The following is a 22,812-nucleotide window of genomic DNA, read 5'->3' on the forward strand; positions in this document are numbered from 1 at the left end:
GACGTCACTCTCGGTCTGGCCAGCCGCACGGCCGCAGAGGCTTCTGGGTAGCTGCCGTGTCGGAGACATTTTGGATTTAAAGGGGCTGAGCTAGCCGTCAGTCCCAGCTCTCGGTAAGTGAAAAGCTGTATTTCCTCCGTGAAACGTTAGTCTTGTGTGAGCTTGTGTGTGGTTGTGTGCTTCGGGAGCATGGATTTTAGATGCTGCGTATAGAAATGAGCAGCTCTGCGCTTTGAACAGGATGAACTTGCGACATTTAGCCGGGGAGTGGTGACGCTATCGCTGGCTAGCTGAGAGCTAGCTGGGCGCTGAGCGGAGCTCTACACAGATCGGGCAGCAAGTAGGCAGTAAGAGCTTTCAAAACTAAAGAGTCTTCGATCATTAAAAAAACACAGTAAACCCATCAAAATTCAAATGTGACCTTAGAAATCATAATGAAATTGGTAGGTGAAAGAAGAAAATGTCATGGACGGCTAAAGCTAAATGAAATTGTGTTATTCTAGTAAAGCGTCAGATGTCAGACTACCTGGTGTGTTTTGCGCTTTGAAGTGATGTCAAAATGTACACAGAGCTCTCTGTCCACGTTAGCGGCAGTACCATTGCTACTACCATGACTTTAGGATGGCGCCTCTGTTTTCAGCTGTTTCCCGTCATTATCGTCTCGGCTTGTTTGTGGGGAACTGCGATCTCGTCACAGGTGTCTGATTTTCCTGAATAATACTCATCGGCATGGCACGATGCTGAAGTGAACATCTCTTCTTTATTCCTAGCAATATGCAGGCATATTCATTTGTCAGACAGCCATTAGTGGGAAGCAGCCCTCCAGCAGCTGGTTTTGTGCAGTGATGGATGAGTGAGGACAGTCAGTGGCACCTCCCTGCTGGTTGTTTCCAGGCCCTGCCACACCCTCTGGGTTGGCTGGCTGTCCTTTGTGTCTCTCACAGTGATACCGACACTGTGTTGGATTGCTGTTTTGTTGTGCAGGAAATAAGGATTATTAATCCGGTGGTGTCAGACTTCACCAAGTGGACAGGAAAGGCGTCCCCTTGGGAGATGGCGTTGGCTTCTTCCACTGGTTTGGCTAGGAAGTTGCTGACTCCTCTCTGCCCCCTCCCCTCCCCCCTTTCCTCTCCCAGTATGCATCACACCCTTTCTCAAAAAGGGTAGGCCAGTAGGATTGTTTACAACTAAACACAGACGATTTTAAAGAAGACTAGAGCATCTTCTTAAGATGACAGTTTTTAATCCTGCCTTACAGACAAAAAGACTGAATATGAAATTAAAGTTGGCAGCAGAGCGTGCACATTTATGCCAGTTGTGGGTTATTGCGTTGATCCACTGTTGTGATCTCAGTGGCAGGGAAAGCACTACCTTCACAAGTGACGTTAGTGATGATAGATGGGTTAGGAGAAAAGATACAGAGTGAGGATGGTGTTGGCCGAGAAGTAAAGTAATAATGCGAATCTTAAGGCATCCCGGGAGATGGAGACAAATGAAGGCTGTAGCTTCTGGATGACGGCACTAGGCCCAGATTTCCACTGGTTAGAGGGGAATGAGCCAGTCAATACGTGGTACGCCGACCTCTCTGTTAAAATTGTATTTCATTCAATACATTGTTCCCTGCTCTCATACTGGCCTCGTGGTGGGAAGTGCTGCAATTGCAGTTGTATGACCTTTGAGCCTTCTTCAAGAATGACTCATCTAACTTGTCTTCCCGGTCCAAGTTGGGTAACAAGAGCTAAATCATGCCTGTTCTGTGATTTGTATTTTTCAGATTATTTTTAGGCCACGTCTGTACATATATATATATATATATATATATATATATATATATATATATATATATATATATATATATAAAAAAAAAACACCCAGCACGCCCCTGCGGGCGGTTTATCCTTCAAGCTCGGGTCCTCTACCAGAGGCCTGGGAGCTTGAGGGTCCTGCGCAGTATCTTAGCTGTTCCCAGGACTGCGCTCTTCTGGACAGAGATCTCCGATGTTGTTCCCGGGATCTGCTGGAGCCACTCGCCTAGCTTGGGAGTCACCGCACCTAGTGCTCCGATTACCACGGGGACCACAGTTACCTTCACCCTCCACATCCTCTCGAGCTCTTCTCTGAGCCCTTGGTATTTCTCCAGCTTCTCGTGTTCCTTCTTCCTGATATTGCTGTCATTCGGAACCGCTACATCGATCACTACAGCCGTCTTCTTCTGTTTGTCTACCACCACTATGTCCGGTTGGTTAGCCACCACCATTTTGTCCGTCTGCATCTGGAAGTCCCACAGGATCTTAGCTCGGTCATTCTCCATCACCCTTGGGGGCATCTCCCATTTTGACCTTGGGACTTCCAGGTTATACTCGGCACAGATGTTCCTGTACACTATGCCGGCCACTTGGTTATGGCGTTCCATGTATGCCTTGCCTGCTAGCATCTTGCACCCTGCTGTTATGTGCTGGATTGTCTCTGGGGCATCTTTACACAGCCTGCACCTGGGGTCTTGCCTGGTGTGATAGACCCCAGCCTCTATGGATCTTGTACTCAGAGCTTGTTCTTGTGCTGCCATGATTAGTGCCTCTGTGCTGTCTTTCAGTCCAGCTTTGTCCAGCCACTGGTAGGATTTCTGGATATCAGCCACCTCCTCTATCTGCCGGTGGTACATACCGTGCAGGGGCCTGTCCTTCCATGATGGTTCCTCGCCTTCCTCCTCTTTCTTGGGTTTCTGCTGCCTGAGGTATTCACTGAGCACACTGTCAGTTGGGGCCATCTTCGTGATGTATTCGTGGATGTTTCTTGTCTCATCCTGGACTGTGGTGCTGACACTCACCAGTCCTCGGCCCCCTTCCTTCCGCTTAGCGTACAACCTCAGGGTGCTAGACTTGGGGTGAAACCCTCCATGCATGGTAAGGAGCTTTCTTGTCTTGATGTCAGTGGCTTCTATCTCCTCCTTTGGCCAGCCTATTACCCCAGCAGGGTACCTGATCACGGGCAGGGCGTAGGTGTTGATGGCCCGGATCTTGTTCTTACCATTCAGCTGACTCCTCAGGACTTGCCTGACCCTCTGCAGGTACTTGGTGGTTGCAGCTTTCCTAGCGGCCTCTTCATGGTTCCCATTCGCCTGTGGGATCCCCAGGTACTTGTAACTGTCCTCTATGTCTGCAATGTTGCCTTCTGGTAGTTCAATCCCTTCAGTTCTGACTACCTTCCCTCTCTTTGTTACCATCCGACTACACTTCTCCAGCCCGAATGACATTCCAATATATATTTCTATATATATATATATATATATATATATATATATATATATATATATATATATATATAAAACAACTGGTGTGAGTCACAGTTAAAAGTCCACACATCACATCTGTTGAGATCCTGGAGTTTGTGAATTATGATTTTCTTTAATCATAGTATTCAAACCATCCAGTGCTCAACTGTGCACCCCTGCTGCACGAGTCAGCCTGTGAACATCACTCGGGCGACTGTGTGAGTGACGTATCATGGCAGTGTAAATATTTTCTGATGTGCTGAAGGTAAACAGTATGTGAGGCATTTCATTCTTAGTGCCATGATGAGTATTATATGTTCAGGAGCTATATGTAAATAAGCTCAGTATTGATATAAGAGCTCCTAGGATGCCAGACCATTTTGAGCCTGTGTCATTGAGGCTGTTCTGTTGTGCCTCATTAGGTCTCTTCCTTTGTGTGTGACGAGTATAGAGGAGAGGAGCAGGCTCTAGATCGGGATGACTCCCTCCCCCATCTGACCTGCTCCTCCGCACTCCTCTGTTTTTGTCCCTCTGTGGGCGGGCCCGTCTCCCGACGTGCACCCAAGCTGATGCTGGTTGTTCTGACGAAGCACTGGGGAAGGTCACATCATCCCGCAGGCAGCTCCTCGTCCTCATCCTCATCCTCACCAAAACTAGCATTCGTCACTCTCATTACTGTCCAGCTTCATTTCCATTCGCTTCATTTTCACACTGAACGTTTGTGGGGGGGTTTTTGTTTTTTTTTTTAAAAACAAAACAAAAACAAAGGATCTCTCTTTGGATTAGGAGGGCAGGGTTATGATGCCGTTTGCTGGTGTGTAGCGCTTTTCCTCAAGGAGGAGGACGTTATTTCACCAGCTTTTCCCCGGGCCAAACTGTGAGGTTCTGATCTGCTCCTGAAGCCCAGGTTTGTTTTCTGGTACAAACTGTAGCGGCAGAAAATATGATGAATGGCTTTTAGCCTGTAGCAGCTATTCGTCGCTTTGTTTAATGACTTTGTCGTGCATCGCTCTGATATGAGGTATGTTATACCCAGATTTTTATTTTCCTATGGGGGGAAAAAAAAACAACTTTTTTTAAATATTATATTCCACCTCAGTTTCCTTAAAAACTCCATCTGCTTTACCATGGAGCAACATGAATGTCTGTTAAAGCATCTAGTCTCATGCGTGTCGTGTGCTTATTGAAATGGCAGGTCATGTAGCTGTGGGCTGGCAGTTTTGTTCAAAATACTTTCCTAGTACGCATTTTCTAGCAACCTGACTCAAGCTGAAGAACCTTCGGTCATACTTGACCCTCATCATTCTTGAACCCAATGATAAGGTCGCTTGTATCAAAGCCTGCATCGAGTGAATGTGTACTGCTGCGCACGGTAACGTGTGCATCACGAGGGCACGCAAAAGCACTGTTGGTCTTTTTGTTGGTATAAGAGGTCATAAACTAGATGTGTTGTCTTTCATTTATTTTGCTAGCATACTGCATTTGTGTGTTTCCATTTGATGATATCAGCTATTTCCCTCCCACATGATCTCATAAAACAAAGTAAATGTTAAAGATTAATCCAAGGGCAGAGAACAACAGGACTGCTGGACTTCTCATATACCTCTTTAAACACTTGGGGAAATATTAACTCTAGCCATCTGAGGAAAGAAACTCGCTGATTGGAGTGCTTTATTAAAAGTAAAGATGCTGGCTCACATGAAAGCACTTCTCTTGTAGACCCGGCTTTCATCCATACAGGTGTTAAACAGCTGAGACTCGGAGTAGCTCTACAGGGTAATAAGCTGTTTGATCTGCGAGTAGTGTTGATCTTTCAACGAAAACATTTCATATCGTGCTCACAGGAGTTAGGCGTCTCACAGCCAGACTTTCAAATGACTACAGGCACAGATGAAAAATATAAAGCTGTCTGACACGCCTTCATGCAAAGTAAGGGTTTCTGCAATTTTTCCTTTGACTTTAATGAAGCCTCAGTTCTTTGGCATCTCTTTTGATCGTGCAAATAGAAGTTCTAGTTGATTTGTTTTTGGCATTTGAGTTTCATGGAACTGAATAAGGGTTTTTGTTTTTTGTTTTGTTTTTCTTTTGAGTCTTTTCTGTTCGCTTTCATGTTTGCTTTGGCCTTCTAAAACCCTTATCTTCTAACGGCTTATTATTAGATTTTATAATGTGTATTATATAATGTATATTTGAATATGAAAGCAGTTCTAAGCCAGCACCAAATACAAAACTACAGAGTCAATATTTCTGTTGGATTGCTTTTGTACTTTTAATCAGAGTTCAGTCAGTTTGGGATAGAGAAGGGGCTTCTCTTAAGAGGTTGGCTGTCTCTTTGAATTTTCCATTGTACTGCTCCCTGATTAGAATAAGTATAGAGAGGTGGTTATATATGAAGTCGAGCGTGCTCCCCTCGTGGTACCATAGCTAATAAGCTCAGCATTGCTAAATACCATTGTTGAAGTGTTTTAACAGCTTAAACAAATGGCTTCCTGCTTTACCTGGGCTGTGCAGAGAGTTCAGGCATTTAACAGAAAAGCTTATCCCTCTCTCCCTAGAGATAAATTTTGCTTTTTTTGCATGTTTTGAATTTGCAAATTAATTTAATCTGTCGGATTCATGAGGATAGCAGATGTTTTAATTAGAGAAAAATGGGTGGTGGGGAGAATTAAGACCGTTCTGTGTCCTCCCATAACATATAAAATAGTGTTAGGTCACCCGTCTCTTATTGGCCCCTGCTGCTCTCCTGCCCAGCCGGAGACCCCAGCAGTTGCTTATTTTGTTGCTTTCCACAGGCTCATTGGCATTCAGTTGTCCACTAGGCAAGTACAGCAGCTGGCCCCTGGCTGGCTGTTCAGCGTGGTACATATTAGTATAATGAATAACACCCTCATGACAGAGCCCAGCTGCGGTTACATGATGTGACATGCATAGGAGGGACATGATTGCCCAAAACTAGCAGTAAACCAGCTGGGTTTGTTTACCATGTTTGATTTAAAGCTGAGTCAAAGTCCTCTGAGAATATGCAAGCAGATAAAGTCATCTTTACAGGAGGTTTAAGGGCATAAGAAAGCAGCGATTAGTCCACCAAGAGAAATTAATCAGCAACTATCTTGATAACTCATTAATGGTTGTGCCTGAATTAAGCCAAATACGCCCCCCGCCATCATGCTTTCTGTTGTCACAGTGCAAAATAAAGAGCTCTTCACTGCAGTTCTTTGGGCCTGTTTTTAGTCTGTTTATTTTCTCTGCTGCTTTAAAAGACAATTGGAAGTGGTAAAGAAGGGAGTGGCTTACTAATGGTGTATTTTTATTTATTTATTTTTTAAGGCGGATTGGTTTCAGCTGGTGTTTTTGTTACTGCAAGTCCCCTTTTTTTTCCTTAACTATTTCTCCTCAGTGCTGTTAAAATGCAGAATGCAGTAGTTCCAACACTGGCTGCACCCCAGCTGGAAGGGCAGGGCTGCGTTTTGCACTGACATTTGCATGATGTAGACAGTAGTGATGTGGCTCATTGAGTCATAAGTTATCTTTATGTTATTTAGGTAAAGTGTTCCATGGACTCGCCCGAGGGCTGACATTTCTAAAAACGACCATCAAATTACTAACTTGCAGAGGTGTTTTTAAAATCTGTCGACTTGGCCAGCTGCTGTGTTGCTGAAGCTTTTGCTACATCATTCTCTCCTTCAGTCGTCAGTGAATCATGCATCCAGCATGGCTGGCCTCTGTTTGGGTGCTGGCACCAGAGAGAAACCATACTGCAGCATCTGTGTGCCCTGTGTTACACAGCGAGCTGCAGCCCTGCTCCCAGCCTGAGCTTATTATAGGTGCCAAGTCCCAGCAGTCACTCCATCAGCATGATGTGTCCCATGGCTCTCAGCTAGGCACTATATGTATGTTTTATGTAGCCACCCTTCTTTCTTATGTTTAGCTGTATAGATTCTATTTGTGTTCAATTTGTGTGCTTATACAACTGCTGACGTACTTCTCTTATGAAATTTGAATCTCTAATCTGAGCTGTAGCAATAAACATGCATTCATTTCCCCTTTTATGGCCATCACCTTGCTGCAGGATGATGCTGTGATCTTATTAGCAGAGTAGATATGATGTGGCATCTGTCAGAATTAGGAAGGCCTATGAAGGTCAGACATTTATGATTTTAAACTGAAACAATGTCTGCTTTCCTGTCACATAAGCAGAGAATGCCTTAAATGCTAATTGTGCAAATGATCATTAAAAACTAAAGATGCATTTGGTTAAAGAGAGGAACTGTACTGAGACTTTTCCTCCCGTCTTTTCCAGGTTTCCTTGAGCTAAAAAGATGTCCACTATGGTGTACCCACGGGAAGAGAAGCTGGAGAAGCTTTCTCAGGAGGAGATCATCTCGAACACAAAGCTCGTGATCCAAGGTCTCGAGGCCCTGAAGAATGAGCATAACTCCATCCTTCACAGCCTCCTGGAGACCATCAAGTGCCTAAAGAAGGATGAAGAGGCCAACCTGGTGCACGAGAAGTCCAATCTTCTCCGCAAGTCAGTGGAGATGATTGAACTGGGCTTGGGAGAAGCACAGGTATGACTGAGAAGTTACGAGGATTTACAGAATTGTATGTTTAAACCTAAAGAGCAGATTCAGTTTAACCACACTGATGATATGAGTGAAAGAAAAATTTGTGTGTGAAATAAAATTGGTTCCAATTTCTAATATCAGAGTTGTCAGACAAACAGAAGGGTTTCTAAAGTGGCAGATTTGTGTTATTATCTTCTTTGGCTGTTCCTTCTTCCTCACAGTTTCCTCATTCTATACTGAGCCTGTGCTGTGACCATGATTCACTGAAATTCAGACCCAGTTTATACCCTGCCGCCCTGTCACCGTAACATTTTGTCCTTGATAAATAACGCTGCTGTTCAATGTTGTCTCTATCGCAGGTGATGATGGCCCTGTCCAACCACTTGAACGCGGTGGAGTCGGAAAAGCAGAAGCTGCGCGCACAGGTGAGGAGGCTTTGCCAGGAGAACCAGTGGTTGCGCGATGAGCTGGCCAACACCCAGCAGAAGCTGCAGAAGAGTGAACAGAGCGTGGCCCAGCTGGAAGAGGAGAAGAAGCACCTGGAGTTCATGAACCAGCTCAAAAAATACGATGAAGATGTCTCACCCACTGTAAGTAATGGTTATACAAATATTATAGGCCTTAATGTGGGATTAGATTGGTACATTTTTGTGTGTATATGGTCTGTATTGCAAGAGGAATGTAGGAAATGTATTCGTCCTTATTTATCTTGTTAACGAGAACAGTTTCAGCTAAATAGATTCAAGTTGGATTTAGCCTGAGAAGGGAAATGGGGAAAAAGACTTTTGTTTTTCTTATAATTGCTGATATAACTCTGAAGGACGCGAAACTGTCAGCATAATTGGCCGCAAGAAGAAAAAAAAACTCACTGTTTTCGTTACAGCAAGAAGACTTTGCATTCCTTCCTGGAATGAGCCATTCTGGTGTGGTCCCCATTGATCTGGTGTCAAGGATAAATCTCTCTATTTTCTAACCATATTGTTAGTCACAGATAGTGGATACAGATTATTACAGCCTCTAACTGCTTAGCTCAGCAGCAGCCTATCCAGCTAGAGCTGGAAAGTTTGGGTTTTTTTTGTCTTCCATTTTCCACATTAAAGCAATCTTTTAGTGAACGTGGATGAGTGCAGTTTATCCTTAAAATCCCATTTATCCTTTCAAGGGGAAATAATTCTTGAATAGTCTTTTTAATGTTCCCATCCCAGTTGTTGTTCAACTTTGAAATTTACTCTCTGTTTGTGAGGTATCATTAAGGATGACAGTAAATGAAATCTTCTCCACTCTGAGATTTACAAATATTGGGCTTGCCTCATCTCTCCCTGTTAGACGTCAACACACATTTCACATGTCTGATAAAGGCAACTCTTGAATTATACCTGTTGTTTGTTAGAGAGTCTGAATGACTGGTTTTTCATCCTCTCAGCAGGAGGAGAAAGACAGAGAAACACCAAAGGACTCCCTGGATGACCTTTTCCCCAATGATGAGGAGGAGCACGGCCAAGGAAGTAAGAACCAACACCAACCACAACTCATCAGATTCTTTGAATAAGAGCGAGCTGTCTTTCTTGGTTTGCTGTTGGGATAATATTGAATAAATTGTGGCCTGCATCATCTCAGAGTAAAATAACCTGGCTACCTTATTCCAGGACAGTGGTGTGTGTTCCACTTTTCTACTCACTAGAGCCAATCTGACCTTTTGATTTTGCATGTTTCCTTTCTCCCCCACAGTGCAGCACCAACATAACAGTGCAGCCGTGGTTGCAGCCCAACAGGGAGGCTATGAGATCCCAGCACGTCTGAGAACCTTGCACAACCTGGTCATCCAGTATGCCTCTCAGGGCAGGTACGAGGTGGCTGTGCCCCTGTGCAAGCAAGCTTTGGAAGACCTGGAGAAGACCTCAGGGCATGATCACCCTGATGTGGCCACCATGCTCAATATCTTGGCTTTGGTGTATAGGTCAGAAAACGTACTGTGTTTGGCTTTTCATTGCCGTGTATCTTGTTTTATTTGTTGAGCTACACATGGTGTTCTGTTTCTCCTTTGCACAGGGATCAGAATAAATACAAAGAGGCAGCCCATCTGCTCAACGATGCTCTATCCATCCGTGAGAAAACCCTGGGCAAGGACCATCCTGCTGTAAGACTTCACGGTTGCCATGGCTACCATGTCTTCATATGGACTCATCCATGTTTAGACAGATCAGATTAGTTATCTTTTGTTTGTTCATAACTCCCAAAGACTCAATAGGAAGGCAATATTCTTTTTACTGTCCTACTCAATCAGCCTGTATAGATTTTTCCGACTATTAAAGTATGGATTTTTGACCATGTGCCTGCTGCAGGCTTGAAGAGATCAGTCATCAGTGTTCAGTGTCTGCCTGTACATCCGGCATTAACCATTGAATCCTTGCAGTTTTAATACAGCAACCAAAAGGGAAACTTTAAAAGACACAGTTTCCTTTTTGTGCACAGATTTGTAAGACTACTAACACCGAAGCACTAAAACTCCCCACAAAGCCTAAAGGAAGCCTGTAAAGCTCTGCTGCACTGTGGTCTTTGCAGTTTGTCACAAGGCAGTTACTATCTAGGTTTTTCTGAGAACACTGAACAGCATACATTTTCGGACTATGATAATTCCTTGAAAACAGTGAATTTTGAAATCTAACCTGCCAGTACAGTCATTCCGGTTTTTATTTATTTTGTTTTCCAGGTTGCTGCGACCCTGAATAACTTGGCCGTGCTGTATGGAAAGAGAGGGAAGTACAAGGAGGCCGAGCCTCTGTGTAAGAGAGCTCTAGAGATCAGAGAAAAGGTAGGCCATATCCCTGGATTGCACCAGCAGGGCACTGCTATCGAGGTCTCATCTCAAGGCTAAACCAGTGAACAATTAGCCCATTGTTATAAAGTAATTAACAGTGGTAACATTTCCAAAATGTCAGTCAAAGCTAGTGTAATACCAGCTACTATAAATAGGAAAAAGAGCAAATGATTTTCTTAAATTGTCTGTGAAGTTTCCACTGGGGGCAATTCCTTTGTCAGCAGGGAATTAGGGTTTAATTGAGAGCGCAGCTGAAAATGGATAGCAGGCGTTGGGGGAGCGAGGAAGGAGATGGATAGGAGACATGACAAAACTACCGAGCTCAGCATGGTACAAAGAGTCTCTCTTTGCCTGAAAGCTCTATTCTGTAGCCTCGCTATTGATCGGCCAGCCTTTTATTAGATCTCCTGAGTGCCTGCAGCAGGCTGACGTGCTGCCTGGTGAAAGCAGCAACAGGATTTGGAGCTGTAGAAAGGAGAGATGCACTGAGGTAGAAAGACAACCTGAACATATACTTTTCTGATATCCTTCAGGTCCTGGGGAAGGACCACCCAGATGTGGCCAAACAGCTGAACAACCTGGCCCTGCTGTGTCAGAATCAGGGCAAATATGAGGAGGTGGAATATTACTACTGTCGTGCTCTGGAGATCTACGAGTCCAGGCTGGGCCCAGATGATCCAAATGTGGCCAAAACCAAGAACAACCTGGTGAGCGAGAAGTTGACACGAAATCCACTCGCATAGTCCTTTTTCTCGTCTTCCTTTCAAACCTTTCACTTCTAATGCTGTACTTGTTGATAAGAACTGCAGTCTCTGTTGAGCTGTGAGTGTAACGAGGTAAACGCAGGCAGAGTCTGCTTTGATTGCCAACAGACTCGATCATTTGTTCTGTCAGCCTTTGTCTCTGCGGGGGTGTTGAGCTTGTATATTGGTGCCAGCCTGCAAAGATTCCACTTGAAATGTCTTTTAAACTCAACTGATGATTTTTTTTTTTTCCCCTCCCTTTTTCTTCCAAAAGGACACTACTTACTTCAGCACAAGCTTTTTATAAAAGTCGGCGATCAATTTACTCTTGCAGCATAAGATTTGTCACCTCAAAAGGTGTTTAAAGAACTGTTTCGTGTCACTTAGCGTTGCTTAAAGAGCACAAGGTTGGTAGTCTTTTATCTGCTGATCTGCTGCATCTTCAAGGCTTTCCTTTTCACTTATGTTCTCACTGCCTCACTGATGATGGAGAGAATTTATGTACAGCTAGGGAGGCAAAATCTGAGCCAGTAAGCCCATTTGGTTCAACACTAAAATCCCCTTTTACCTCTTTGTTCTTCAGGCATCCTGCTTTCTCAAACAGGGGAAATACAAGGAGGCTGAGATTCTCTACAAAGAGATCCTGACTCGTGCTCATGAGAAAGAATTTGGATCTGTTGATGGTAAGGTCATATAATGGCTACTGGAGCTTGCATGTATAGCAGTAAATGTTTAATTCTATTAGTACAAATGAGAATTTTTATTCTTAACAGTGAATGACTATAAAATGATCCCAGGAGAACTGCAGCTCAGTAATTCAGCATTATTTTGTTGTTGTTTTTCACTTTTCTTATCCATCCACTGTTTGTGCCACACCAGCGAGCAGTGATGGACAGGTGGTTAAAAAGTGGACTTGTGTCTAAGCACGGTACCAAGCTTCACCATTCAGAGGACTCGATCTTTCTGAAGAAATAAGGAGTTTGCTTTGAAAGATGAACTCTTGCAATTTTCTTCTCTTTTGGTTTAAAGTAAGCCTTTTTGTTGGCTTTCCTCCATGGATTAGACTGACTGCTTTGAAAAAGGAATAAAAGTCACTTGGCACAAAGCAGCGCTCTGACGCCTTTGACAAAAGCATCAAACTTTTTCAGAGAGGTTTATTCTTTGTGTGTCACTTACCTTGATAATATTGTAAGATGTTTTTTCTTTTCTTTTTTTTTTAATACCGAAGTGCTTTGAAGGTTAAGGTGACGCAACTTGAAGCAGCAACAGTTAACGATAAATATTCTTTCTTCTAAAGGTGGCAGCACTTTATGCAATAATCATGTTTTATCTTCTTTGTCTTTATTACCTCAACAGTAGTAACGTCTCTTTCACTCTACAACAAAACAACTTTAATGGTGCTTTTGTACTGTCTGTAATTTGTTTGGGGACGAATCTGCAGTAAATTTATTAAAGCGGTTACACTCTTACTCTACTGTATTACTAAACCACCAGCACAGCAAGTAGGTGCAGATGTTTGACTAAACCAGTAATTATCTTTTAAATGATTTGCAAGTTTGCAAACAAAATGTCATAAATAAATTCCCTTCTTTATACCACCTCAGCCCAATATTTGATGTGTTCGCACATGCACAGAGTTATAAGTATAAGTAACTGCCCCAGGGTGTCAGCAAGATGGCTACTAGACTTTCCTCAGAGTCATGACCTCACTCCTGTTTCTGTTGGCTTAAATGGTTAAAATGCTTGACTTTTTCAATGCTTGGTCTGAAGATCTACTGTGACATCAGTCTAAAATCGTAGATGGATTCTGAGGAATACTTGGAAAAATATGTAGCCTCAGAACTGGAATAACCCATTGAACCAACATTCAGTTTTGACCCACTGGTGGCGGTACAGCACTTGAATACTTATTAATTCCTTTACCCCTTCACAGCTCTGCCTCCTTCTGGAATGGCTCAGTCAGATATGTTTCCAGGTTCACTCTTTAGCCAAATCGACACACGTTCACTCTTCCGCCACACGGGTAGATTTGGCGCACCTATTAAGAAACCCATGTCACCCAGTAGCTGATTTCACTTCTCCAGGCATGAGGCTAATTATTTCAAATCCCATTGTATACACCATCTCTCCTGTCTGTCTGCAGCTGACAACAAGCCCATCTGGATGCACGCCGAGGAAAGGGAGGAGAGCAAGGTGAGCGGCTCTCTGTAACCGTCCTCGCGTGAATTTGAGTAAAAGCTAAACAAACAAAACCTGTTTCAAACAGCTTTTCTAACACAAGGCTGAGAAATGAGGAAAGCATGCCACTACGTTATAAAAGAAATGCAATCCTTGAACTAATCCCCGGAAGTTAAATGATAGTTAAAAGTAAACACAGGAACACAATATTGCTCATTCATTTGAACCACACCCCTTCACGTTTTTCTTCCTCTTCTCTCTTATTTACTTCCAGGGCAGGCACAGAGACAATACTCCATACGGAGAGTACGGAGGCTGGTACAAGGCCTGCAAAGTCAATAGGTGAGGCGGAGACTGATAAGAGTGTTTTTTACAACATGGTCACGTGACAAAGACAGAAATTAATTATTTTATTTGCTTTGTGTGTCACTAACTTGTATCGGAAGCTTTTTTTGTAAAAAATTATTATTTTAGACTTGTGTAACTTGTGTAACTTACATTATTTGCTTTGTTCAGATTCAAATAACGAAACTTTCCTGTGCATCCAGCCCTACAGTAAACACCACCTTGAGGAACCTGGGGGCTCTGTACCGCCGCCAGGGCAAGCTAGAAGCTGCTGAGACCCTGGAAGAGTGTGCTGCGAGGTCTCGCAAGCAGGTCAGCATCGTTTTCTAAGTGAAAATAGTAATATGTTCCCCATGTTAGCACAGTGAATCTCATGATATTTCTTTCCCTTTCCCTACATTGCTATGGATCCAGAGCAACACAGTAAGTTGATTTGTCTCTAACTAGAGCCTCCACTTCTCTCCCCTAACATCACCCCCATCTCATTTAAAACGTGTCCCAGTGCTTTGAAAGCATTAATAGGGGAAAGGAAACATGAAATCACGTTTAATTCCTCCATTTAACTTTGCACTTCTGCCAATATTGACATGCTGACGGCTACATCAGTGCTACTTCTGACTGTTTTTTTTTTTTTGTTTTTTTTTCTTCTTGCATCTGTGTGTTGCACCCATCAGGGCATCGACCCCATCCACCAGACACGTGTGGTGGAGATCCTGAAAGATACAGAGGGCGACAGGCGGAGGAGCAGGGACAGTCTCACCAGCGTTAAGTATGAGAGCGGCTCTGAGACCGGCGAGGAAGTGAGTATGGGCGTGGAGTGGAACGGGGTGAGTACAAATCCACTATGGTTGAGTCAACATGTCCACTGGCCTCTCTGGAAAAACGAGGCTGTGTTGGTAATATCACAGAGAGGGTGTACTGGTACAGGACGCTCAGAGTAAAGGACAAAAACGTGTTATGTGTTTAAAAGGAGAGCCAAGAGGATTCCTTTCTGTTAGGTTAGTGCAGTGAGGACACCGACTCCGCTGGCTCAGAGCCAGTCAGGAAGTCCTCAATGAGTCGAGACTGTTCAAAATCACCTGGATGACCTTGTAAGCATGTGAGTCATCACATTGAAGCACACTTTATTTTGATTTAGTGGATTACCCACTCAAAAGCCTGTTCTCGATTTTTGGCTACACCCAGTGAGCTATACCTGTACCAGGCCATCATCTCCCTGTAAATATACCACCATGAGATTTAGCTGCAAGTTCAAAGTGTAACGCTGATTGAGTGTCTTGGCATGCTGACCCACTCTTTATTTTGACAGCATCAAAACTCAGTTTTGGACTCCATGTTAACCTTTTTAATAAGGCTGTTTTTCTGGCGATGCTTTTGCACAAGTGAAGGAGTAACTATGAGGCACAGGTTTAGACTGTGGCACCCTGGCAACACATTAAACATTCATATGCTCAGAGATATAGCCTGTCTAAATCTCTAATAGGATGTGTCATGTTTCCGCCATTAAGCACAACTGACAAGGTTCCTGATATCGTCGGTGCTTGTCCCTCTGCTCAGTAATCTGAGTGGCTGATATGTAAGAGTTCATCCTGCTGCTTTATTGCCTCATTGTAATGTTCACTCTGGCTGTTAGCTGCACTTTTGGCCTTTTACAGTTAGAAAATAGGCTATAAAACATGGCGCTCTATGCAGTCAAATTGGCACCGCTGTTGCTGGGGCACAGTTCACCCCCAAATAATGAGACTTGCATAAGGCATGAGAGCGTTGGCAGGGATGCCTCATCTGAGCCTGTGCCTCACCCTCACTTAAGTGCAGCCACGCCCTCCACTGCACCAACCCAGTCCAAACATGCATGCAGCAATGCCAGCCCGCTGGGCCTCCCCTCCCCTTAACAACACACACTAACGCACGTCATGTGTTCAGTGTGTTTTCACTTGGTTGAGAAGTGTCTTTTCTCTTTTTTTAACCTGATGTCTGCTGCTCTGCACATGTTCATAAGCGTAACACTGCTACTCCACACTGCTTCACGGCGCACTGCAGCAAATGTTAACGGCATGTGTATCTGCATCTGAGCGTGCACCTGTCTGTCTTTGTAACATGGCCTGGCATCCAGAGAATTGCGTGTGTGCATGTGTTTGTGCGCCTGCATTTCATTAGCCAGCGTGTAGCTATAGCAGCAGGAGTTAAACTGACTCAGTTCAGACAGAAAATATATTCATGACATTCTCATGCTTTTTCTGACTATTTTCTAGTCATGTTAACTTCTGCTTTTCGACTAAGCAAGTTTTGTTTTTATTTATAACAAATTCCATCCATCCATTCATTTTACACAGCTTAAAATGGTTATTTTGTCTTTCAAAGATTAGTGTAGGAAAGAGTCTACTTTGCCGCGTGGTGATGTGGTTCACAGAGCTGTCACTCACCTACTTTGCTTAAAGTCTCATCTCCTCTTTCTTCTGCACTCAGTCTGCTGTGTCATTAACGTTGTGGAAGTTGTTTACATGCTTGAGATGTCTGAAAAAGCACTTCCTGTTTTGCTATCAAAGTGTGCTATTAAAGTGGCCCTTGTCTAGGAAGTAACAGTGAGACGACAGCTTATCAGCGCGTTTGTGCTTGTGTACAGGTTAATTACTGACGTGTATGTGTGGCTCTTTTTTTTTTTTTTTTTTTTTTTAAATGCATGATTCCACTTCCTGTGTGTCTGTAAGTGGTCTGCTTTAATGTGCTGCCTTTTTAGTTTGCATGTTTTCCAGATTTCACCTTCTGACTTTTTTTTTTTTTCTCATCCCCCTCCCCCCCTTGTGTTTGTCAATAACGTGCTTCCATGTTGATTCCTCTTGCCATGACAACCAATCAGCCTATCAGTCAAATTTGCTCTTCTCATTCAGTGGATTGTACTCTCCCCCTCTCCACACAATAAGCTTGGGTGGGTTGGTATTTAGGTACTCGATGAGTAGAATAGATCAGTTTGTTAGTCAGGTGAGGACGTAGGTGGAAGATCGTGTGTTAGATTCAGCTTCTGTGAAATGTATACTTCTTAGGTTTATTCATGTCCCAACATCAGTGTGATAGTTATCGAAGTATTCCCATTTTGGTGCTGCTGCTTGCGGATGTCTCACGTCTGCAGTGCACAGTCACCGGCTGGGCACTGTGTGCCAAGTTCAGCCTTTCTGGTACCCCAAGAGGAAAGGAAAAACAGCTGAGTCACGGTGACTGCAGCCAGCACCTACTGCATCGCTGACCTGCTAGTGTAGCATCTAAGACAGATGTAATCTTTCAGAGAGAATCAGAGCCTGATGCTCCCGTATCATTTACTGTTTACTAAATTAGGGTTTAGAAAAACTATAATCAGCCTCCAATCTGCAGGAAGTTACTGAATCTAGTGCAGGACAGAGGAAATTTATGAAAGCGTAGATGTCTAGAGTAGGAAGCCCAACCCAGAGCTCTTAATCTTACCATGTGTGCCTTCTTTTTTTCTTTTTCTTTTTGTCTGTTTCTCTCTTTTATCAGGCCTAAGCCATCAAGACTATTCCTCCATCCTTCTCTCCTTCCCCAACACAATAGCAAAAGGATGTGTGTTGTCATTCCCTCTGGCCTTCTCTGTCCAACAGCTCCTCTGCCATTCCTGATGCTCCCCCCTCTCCTGCGGCAGAGACTCAGAAAGCCCCCCTCCTGGTTGTCACCTCTCTCCCCTGTTCAACTGACAGCTGCTGGGACGTTTGGTCTTCTCACCTCTGCTCTGGTTTCTCCTCCTTACTTTCTCTCTCCCTGTCCTTCCCTCTCACTAACCTGCGTCACCCCTTCCCCATGTCGGAACTTCAACTCTTTCTGTCAGAAAAAAGAAAAAAAAAGAAAAAGTCATTGTGTGTAATCTTTCCACGTGAGGAAGTAACTCGCACATTTTTCCTCTATTCGCACCCATGTGTATTTACCACAGGGGCACAGCAGATTTATTTATTGGCTCATAAGAGGAGCAGCCATTTATTGAAACAAGGCAGAACAGCAGAATAGCTCCAGACATCACTCCAGCACATAACCAGATAAAGCGCTACAGATAATGAACTTCCACGGTTACTCTGCATTGTTCTCACTCCAAATTTGTTTGTTGCCTTGAGCACAACAAATGACAGCTAACATCAAAGCTAGCATCCAACCCGGTGCCTGTATTTAGCCATAATTGTATCTTTTTGGTTTTTTTGCCACTGTGTATTTGACAGTTTGAACTAACGCCTGCGATCAAATGCTTAACAAGTTTTAAAATGAATGGTACTGTATAGTTTGACTCGTTGACAGTCAGCGGGAAGAGTAAAGGGAGTGTTGCCAATTTTGTTTTGGGGTTTTTTTTTTTTGTGTTTATAGATATATTTGCTATTAATTTTTTGTTTTGGTTTATTTTGTATGAAATTGTTTACATTTTCTAAATACTTTATTATTATGTGGCTCAATATAAAGGCAGTAGTATGTCAACATTGCGTTGCCCGCTGTGGCTGGACCGGAACAGGATAGAGGCCAAAACATGATGGCAGATTAGCCAGATCACAGCAAGCTGTTGTGTCGCCATGGTAATTTATTTTCAGCTTCTGCTTACTAGCTTCAGTGTGACTGGTTCAAGCTTTAGCAAAGGCTCTACAGTCACGTGCATTTACAAAGGGAATTGGCAACATTGGCTGACGCTGTAAAGCCCATACAATAGCAGAGACCTACTAGCACAAACACTGGCCACCTGAGTGATCTCTATATAGTTTAATAAATGGGCATAAATGCCCACAATTGCCTTGATCTGTTGGTGTAGGAGTAGAGGCTAGCATCGTAAATCAACAGAAACCTGGATCCTACAGTAGTTGTAGTGTGTATTCGTGTGTATGTTTTCGGTGGTACAGTCGCAGCGCCCACTCTGGCTATGGATGCTGTATTTTGAACACAGAGTTTAATGGACTTTTTCTCACACAGTTGTTTGCAAGTAAACAGTCAGTGAATCATGTTTTTAGACACCAGGAGTACAGTGCGAGTGTTTCCTCGAGATCAACATGTTATTTCAGATGTTTAACTAACTGAATGTAAATGATTTAACATCTTGGAAGTGTAATAGTAGGCTGTATTTATAGTTGACAAGTGCATTCACTATATGGCTTTTCATCATGCTACTCGCCTTGATTCTTCATTCCTTCCCATGCGAACACCTATACTTCTAATGCAACTATGAACTAAATAAATAAATAAATAATAAAAGACTGTGTCCATCACATAATTATGGCAATATTGTTGTGTTAGTGGAATGCTTATTTATTGAACTGTCTGTTCTCGACATATGTAGTGTGACTTTCAGTTTCCTAAAGAACATAAATGGAAAAGTCTATAACGCACTTAGTAAGTAGGATTGCATTATAATTACCATTCTGCATTGTGAAGGTTATTGCATCGACACTTGTTGGTATTCTCAAATAAAGTTTTTCCATTTGTGAAGTCTGTCTTTTCTCTGCTTCTGATGCGAACAGACACACACTCCTGCTTTGAGATTTTAATGTCAGCTGCTGAGCCAAACAGGCAACAGAAATCTCGTCTGTACACACAGCTCCCTCTGCTGGTACTCCTGTAGTAGTGCATTGTGACGGCCACTTTATAGAAAAAGTTCAGTTTTGTTTATATTGCACCAAATCACAACAGCAGTCACCTCAAGGAGAAAAGGGCACACTGGGAAAGCAAGACAAGTACATGTTGTATTTGCTGATTAGAAATTAAAACAGACACTTTACAAGTTGGTCGCTATTACACTTAAACACACACACACACGAGAATCTAATAAATGAATGAATGAATGGATGGAATATTGCAATTAACTTTAAAGTCATTTTTAAATTTGAATAGAACCTCTGTATTTTTATTAGTATGCTACTGACAAAATAAAATAGTCATATTTAAGCAAAACATGCAAGTAAAGCTATTAATTTAAGGCAAATGTGACAAATTAAACTGGTTACACTGTTTTCTATTGGGCTTATGTAGAAGTGTTTCACAGTTTGGGTATGAAGACCATCAAAGGTTTGCTGTGTTACCGAGTCCCAGGAACCTAAAACTGCGTATCTACTCCACTCGTGTAACCATGGTTACATATGTTCTTAAAATCAATCTCTGCTTTCTTTCTGCTGAAAATGAACTTCAGATTATTCAATTTATCAGACTGCAAGGTTGCCGATTTCCTTCCAACATGAAGTTTCATGTTTGTTTTCCTAATGAACCAAACCAGCGACGATACAACAGATCTCTATATGTGGGAGTGAAGTAATGAGTGCACAGTGGGAATATGAGGTGTCACAAAATGTAAAGAAAAGCAGCAAAAGCCAATTGTCTCAATGAAAATGTTGTGCCATGTGTTAATGACTATATGTATATATATATATATATATATATATATATATATATATATATATATATATATATATATATATATAGCACTCAGCACAACCTTTGGATCAAACTGTATACTAAATGTAGATGGAAGTTGACTGATTCTGGATAGATGTTTCCAGCTCCGTGTGAACAACTCTGTGACACCTAATTAAATTGTGTGAGGCACCACGAACACGTCGTTTGGCTGGGAGCAGCTGACTATAACGCGTTGTGATGTGCTACACGACTCAAGCGAAACACAAACATGCATCTTGATAATTGATGATTACTGGTTAATGATAAGAACAGGCATGTTTGCAGCTGGGAGTGTGGATGAGCTAATGAGCATCTGTGTGTGTCTGCAGGATGGCAGTGGAACCCTCTATCGCAGCGGCTCTCTGGGGAAGCTCAGGGATGTTTTGCGTCGCAGCAGCGAGATGCTGGTGAAGAAACTGCAGGGCAACGTACCGCCTGAACCTCGCAGCACCAAGTAATAACTCAAGCTTATCCTCTCTTGTGATGGATGTTTTGCTTTATAAATGATTCCAAAGAAATGCACTGCTACAAGTTCTCAGAGGGCTTTTCTAGTCTTAATGACACCACAGAGCCCTTCACTTGATAAGCCATATTAAACCTTTCAACATATGTTCTTAGTGCAGTTTACCTCCACTGAATTTAATTAGCAGGTCACAGTTTATTGGACATTTACTCCCCAAATGTGGTCAGGCCTGGATTTGTGTGTGTGCTCTCCTCTCAAAGAAACAAATACCTAATCTTTGTTTTCTTCGTCCATCAGTATGAAGCGAGCCTCTTCCTTGAATTATCTGAACAAATCCAGCGATGAAACGTTCCAGGTGATGATCCGTTTTTGTAAAGATTTGCATTTTGTTGCTGTATTTATTTATTTTTGAATGCTCCACTTGAACCTGTGTTGTTTCCTTGTCAGAATCGAGGGGGCAGTTATTTCAGGGAGAGCCGAGGGCTCAGCTCCAGCACTGTGGATCTTTATTCTGGAAACTGAGCAGCAGGCGGTTCTGTTCACCCATCCAAAGACACTACTCCCCCTCCTCTTCCTCCCTTTGGCCTTCGGCAACAGAACCGTCGGACAGTGTCGAGTCCGGCACGCACTTTGTCCACACGACTGACCCAAAGACCCTCTTAGATTCCCACTCATCAGGATGAATGCCTACGTAACCAGTCTGATATTTTTCCAGTTGCCACATTTCTGCATTTCCCTCGTCGTAGTCCTAATTTCTTGTTGTCTCTGTGCCTCCTAATTGTGGCCAAGAAAACCTACCGTACCTCATCTCTGCCCTTAATTCATAATCACTGACTCTGCACTTTGAGTTCGCCTCTCGCCATAAATGCCACCTTTTGACAGTAATAACCAATTTTTAGTTAAGTTTTTCTTACATGTAAATAAAAGATACTTTGTAGTCTGTAGATTTATTTTTGCCTTCGACGGTAGATAAAGATGAAAAGGTTTGGGGTTTGAAATGACGTCATGTAACGTTTTCCTTTTAATGATTTGCCTGTTGAGATTTATTTGCGATGTTAGGGGTGTAGCTTCAAACTTTGGGAAACAGGGTGAAGATGTTTGTTCTACTGACGTGACTGTAACTGAAATTATGGCTGCTGCTTTAACCACTACAGCTGATCTCTTGCATTGCAGAGAAAGACACAGGTGTAATCGTAAACCATGGAAAGCACTCCTTAAAAAAAAACCCGTGTATGTATATATATGTGTGAAAAGTAAACCAATCAGGACTGAACTGTTCATCCTGAACAGCCTCTGGTGCCATGCAGGACTTGACTGCTGTACGTTAGTCCACTCTGCAGGTTTGAGTTGCCAACTCTGAGCACATCTTTCTGTAATGCTGTGATTGGGGATGTGTGACGATGGGAAGATTTTTGACTGTCTTGTTTGATTGTGTTTTTAGTGTCGCTACTCAAAAACAACTGGAATGTCTTTTTTTTTCTAATTCCCTTATTTTGCCTTTGTTTTCATTTCATTCTATGTAATAAATATAAAGGATAGAATATGATCAAGTGCTCAAATTTCAACAAGTAGAAAGCGTGTTTCATTTAAGGGGACAGTTGCATACACGTCTGTTTTGATCTGATACTTAAAACAACCCCATGTGTCACAGTTGGTGTCTGATCTTGATAAAAGAAATAAAACCATTTTCTACTCAGAACTGAGTTTGCTTGAATGTCCTCGTCTTATCCACTTACCCACTTCCACCAAGCGAGATCTTACGTCAGACTCCAGTGTGAGTGTGGGAACTCGGGTAACATAGATGTCTTATTAAGATGTGACTTTTCTGAGTTTTCCTCCTCCCACCTGGTGCAAATCAGCCTGGAGGGGGTTTGTCTGCTCTCTGCTAATCTCTCAGAATGTCAGGGCTTTAATGTGGAGCTTTAAATGAACCCATACTCGTGGTTTTGGGTTCTGCCGAGAGCTGCCGGATTCCCTTTTTTCCTGTTTCTAAGAGGTAAGTGACT

General features: G+C 42.9%; 1 protein-coding gene across 11 annotated transcripts; it reads left to right on the forward strand.

Moving 5' to 3' along the window:
* klc1b (kinesin light chain 1b) lies at positions 1–22,505 on the forward strand. 11 transcript variants are annotated; one of them, XM_013269076.3, is made up of 17 exons: positions 1–113; positions 7,572–7,839; positions 8,196–8,426; positions 9,260–9,341; positions 9,565–9,793; positions 9,886–9,973; positions 10,547–10,648; positions 11,188–11,361; positions 11,981–12,080; positions 13,541–13,590; positions 13,850–13,917; positions 14,124–14,232; positions 14,335–14,343; positions 14,595–14,747; positions 20,673–20,797; positions 21,104–21,161; positions 21,254–22,505. In XM_013269076.3, exons 2-17 carry the CDS (start codon positions 7,591–7,593, stop codon positions 21,326–21,328), a joined length of 1,902 nt encoding a protein of 633 aa, XP_013124530.1. In that variant the 5' UTR covers positions 1–113; positions 7,572–7,590; the 3' UTR covers positions 21,329–22,505. The 11 variants fall into 11 exon arrangements, with proteins under 11 accessions (XP_013124530.1, XP_013124534.1, XP_013124535.1 ...); XM_013269080.3 differs by having other exon boundaries at positions 9,263–9,341; XM_013269079.3 differs by lacking the exon at positions 1–113 and adding an exon at positions 177–347.
* Positions 22,506–22,812: the final 307 nt, after the last annotated feature.

The sequence above is a fragment of the Oreochromis niloticus genome, linkage group LG13 (assembly GCF_001858045.2).
Source record: "Oreochromis niloticus isolate F11D_XX linkage group LG13, O_niloticus_UMD_NMBU, whole genome shotgun sequence".
Classification (NCBI taxonomy): Eukaryota; Metazoa; Chordata; class Actinopteri; order Cichliformes; family Cichlidae; genus Oreochromis; species Oreochromis niloticus.